Source organism: Phoca vitulina, unplaced genomic scaffold (genome assembly GCF_004348235.1).
Source record: "Phoca vitulina isolate PV1807 unplaced genomic scaffold, GSC_HSeal_1.0 scaffold2480, whole genome shotgun sequence".
Taxonomy (NCBI): Eukaryota; Metazoa; Chordata; class Mammalia; order Carnivora; family Phocidae; genus Phoca; species Phoca vitulina.
In genome coordinates this window covers 1-4,110 of record NW_022592166.1, presented here as the reverse complement: position 1 = coordinate 4,110, position 4,110 = coordinate 1, and the positions used below count along the sequence as shown (strand labels likewise).

The 4,110-nt window shown below is 42.6% G+C and overlaps 1 protein-coding gene across 1 annotated transcript; it reads left to right on the top strand.

Annotated features, from left to right (window-relative positions):
• Positions 1-2,266: 2,266 nt before the first annotated feature.
• Positions 2,267-4,105, top strand: LOC116629722 (protocadherin gamma-B7-like; the record flags this gene model as incomplete). Its single annotated transcript, XM_032399960.1, has 1 exon — positions 2,267-4,105. A coding segment is annotated over exon 1 (1,458 nt), but the record flags the coding sequence as incomplete, so codon positions are not given.
• Between the last annotated feature and the right edge of the window lie 5 nt (positions 4,106-4,110).

The following is a 4,110-nucleotide window of genomic DNA, read 5'->3' as shown; positions in this document are numbered from 1 at the left end:
GCCCAACTACGCGGACACGCTCATCAGCCAGGAGAGCTGTGGGAAAAAGGATCCTTTGTCTTTGTTAGATGATTCGAAGTTTCCTGTAGAAGATACCCCTTTGGTTCCAGTGAGTTCTAGTTTTCCTCTCCTTCTTTTAAGAATTATAATTGGCATTACTTTTAGGTTTACAGCATAATGATAGAAAATTCCGATCTTTATTGTTTCACTTCTCCGTTTAATGTTATTTGTTTCTTGCTAAAACAATGAAGAGTAGAACTTGATGGTTATTGAGATTGGTATGTTTTTACTTTCTGGTCAATATTCACCTAATCCCAATGAAGGCCAATGTCACAGGCTGTTATGATTTGCCTTGCAGAACCTTCTATTTTATAGTTTTGTTGAATACAATATGACAATTCCTGAGAGGATTTCCATACAGAAGTGTCTTTCAATTTATGTGCACTTCTCTTGGCCACGTGTTGAAATCCTAGCCCCTTAGGAAACCCTAGCTCTTGTTTTGAAGGCGGGTCTGGTAAGAATAGGTGAATATCAGAAACAAATGCATTAGCTTCACTGGAAACAATGCCAATACAAGGCCCCTCAATGTTGTTGGGGAAGAACAACACCACTTCTCAACACCTTTGTGGTTTTATTTTTCAAACTATACCTTGTAGCGACAGTTACAGTTGAATATGCATCCTAGAGAGATTTGAATTTTTCATTAATATTTTATTAACAGTTGATAACACCGTGTGCTTAAATTTTTCCATCATTGGTAAAAATGCAGCATCCTTTTTGATTGTGATTCTAATTTCATACTGTTATGTGAAAGACATAACATTTTAATTTGACTTTCCTTGTTCAATATGGATTCTAGAGAACCTACAGAAGGTTAAATGAAGCAAATTTTGGGTTCTGCTGTCGCCATTTTTTGTTAAATTCTCCGATCTCTAAGGCTGAAAAAATACAGACTGGGGAGACAGATTTGTACATGTTCCCAAGAACAGCAGCAAAAGATGTGTGCCAACAATATTTCAGTGACTCTTCAATGTAGAAGAAAGAAGACCGACCTGAATATCTGAAAACTCTGAAATTAAAAGTCACAATAAACTTAAAGTCAAGAAAGAAATATCACTTCTGTGGGAGATCTGAATATAAGCAGAGAAGTACACAAAATTATTCTAAACAAATGATCAGTAGAGTTACTAATGAGCCCATTTAGTGACGATGGTGATGTATTTGGTTTGATATCTTACTTTTATCTTATTTTATTTATTTATTTGACAGAAAGAGATAGTGAGAGCAGGAACACAAGCGGGGGGAGTGCGAGAGGGAGAAGCAGGCTTCCTGCCAAGCAGGGAGCCTGATGCGGGGCTCGATGCCAGAACCCTGGGATCATGACCTGAGCCGAAGGCAGACGCTTAACACACCCAGGCACCCCTGATATCTTACTTTTAACTTATTACTAATATTCTTCTAAACTAATATGGTAGCATAAAGTCAAAGAATGTCCTAATGTGTCTCAAAATACTTATGAGACCATGACATGTCATCCAACATTTGTCGAATAATAGGTCTGTGGAAGAAGAGCACATCCTTTTGGGTTGTAGTTATTAGCTTACATCATGGACACAGACATTTTAAATTTCTGGCTTTGGGAGAGTCAAAATTATTATGCATCTATCGGAAATAATTTTATTGTTCTGAAAAACCCAGGTTTTTTAAAAAAAAACTCTTTTGACATGGTAGCTATTGTAACCAAGTGTTTTAAAATATTATTACATCAAAGCAGTACAGAACACTCTAGATGATTGTAATGAATATGGGAATAACTGCCTTCTAGTTCCTCAATATGGAGGATGGATTAGTACTTTCTAGCTAAATATAAGCTAGGATTGAAGATGAAAAAGCTTTTTGCTTATCTTCAGTACTAGCCTTTGTGGATAATTACTTTTAAAAGGAACAACAATGATTGCCTCTGGATGGAAGAACTGGATAGCAACGAGCCACGGGATAGAAGACCTACTCTCCTCTCTATATTCTTCTGTGCTTTTTTGAATTTTGAAAAATCATTTTACCTGTTCAAAGTTTATGTAAATTTTTAACATATAAAACATATGATAGTTTTGACCATGTGAAACATGTTTCATGATGAAAATGAAATCAATGAGAAATAAGATTCAATATTTTAGCTGGTATCACCTAACATTTTAAAAAAAGATTTCCTGGGGCGCCTGGCTGGCTCAGTCGGTAGAACATGCAACTCTTGATCTTGGGTTTGTGGGTTCGAGCCCCACGTCAGATGAAGAGATTACTTAAAATATTTAAAAAAAATTAAAAATAAAAAGATTTCCTGAAATAGAGGAAAACTATATTGCGGTTCCACACGGGGCCTCTGGGCGCCGCTGTCGGCCAGTACAGGGCGAGTGCTGTCGCCCGGGATTCCTCAGCCTCTAGCCTGGGTTTTCCTGTGCAGGCAACAACATAAAGAGAAAGAACCCGCTTCCACACCGGGTTCCGGGCTGCGCAGACTTTCCCCAGCACACAAAGATTCCCAGCCCCAAGACTGGAGGGTCTGTATGCTCTGGGCCGAATGCTACCAGTGTGATAGCGGGCACTTTCTCCAGCTCGAGAGACTGGGACCCAGCGAGAACTATAGCGCGCAATGGGAGGGAGCTGCGTTCAGAGGCGCCCCGCCGGCAGGCTGCAGGTACTGTTTCCCTTCCTGCTACCTTTCTTCTACCCCGCGCTCTGCGAGCCGATCCGCTACTCCATTCCCGAGGAACTGGCCAAGGGCTCGGTGGTGGGGAATCTCGCCAAGGATCTCGGGCTCAGCGTCCTGGATGTGTCGGCTCGGAAGCTGCGAGTTAGCACAGAGAAGCTGCTTTTCAACGTAGATGCGGAGAGCGGGGACTTACTGGTGAAAGACCGAATAGACCGTGAGCAGATATGCAAAGAGAGAAGAAGATGTGAGTTGCAGTTGGAAGCCGTGGTGGAAAATCCTTTAAATATTTTTCATATCATTGTGGTTGTTGAGGATATTAATGACCATGCCCCTCGATTCCATAAAGATGAAATAAATTTAGAAATCAGTGAATCTGTCACCCCGGGGACCGGAACAATTCTTGAGTCTGCAGAAGACCCTGATATTAGCATGAATTCACTGAGCAAATACCAATTAAGTCCTAATGAGTATTTCTCCTTGGTGGTGAAAGACAGTCCTGATGGTGGCAAATATCCAGAATTAGTACTGAAGAAGACCCTGGACCGAGAAACACAAAGCTCTCATCATCTGGTGCTGACAGCCTTAGACAGTGGGGATCCACCACGAAGCAGCACAGCTCAAATCCAAATCCTGGTGGTGGATGCCAATGATAACCCCCCAGTGTTCAGCCAAGATATGTACAGGGTCAGTCTTCGGGAAAGCGTGCCCCCCGGCACTTTGGTGGTGAAGGTGAGCGCCACTGACCGAGATGAAGGCTTCAATGCTGAGATCACCTACTCATTCCTTGGTGTAGCTAATAAAGCCCAGCACGTGTTCTCTCTGGATTCTGCTACAGGAAACATTATGACACATCAACCCTTGGATTTTGAAGAAGTAGAAAGATATACCATGGATGTAGAAGCCAAAGACCGAGGATCCCTCTCTACACAGTGTAAAGTAATCATAGAAGTTCTAGACGAAAATGACAACAACCCTGAAATAATCATCACTTCTCTCTCTGATCAGATTTTGGAGGATTCCCATCCAGGAATGGTTGTGGCTCTCTTCAAAACACAGGACCAGGATTCTGGGGAAAACGGAGAAGTCACATGTAATTTAAGCAGAGATATTCCATTTAAGATTCATTCTTCATCTAATAATTACTACAAGCTGGTGACAGATGGACCCTTAGACCGAGAACAGACTCCGGAATACAATGTCACCATAACAGCCACCGACAGGGGCAAGCCGCCCCTCTCCTCCAGCACTACCATCACCCTGCACATCACCGACGTCAACGACAACGCGCCGGTTTTCCACCAGGCCTCCTACGTGGTTCACGTGGCGGAGAACAATCCCCCAGGCGCCTCTATCGCGCAAGTCAGCGCCTCGGACCCCGACCTGGGGCCCAACGGTCGCGTCTC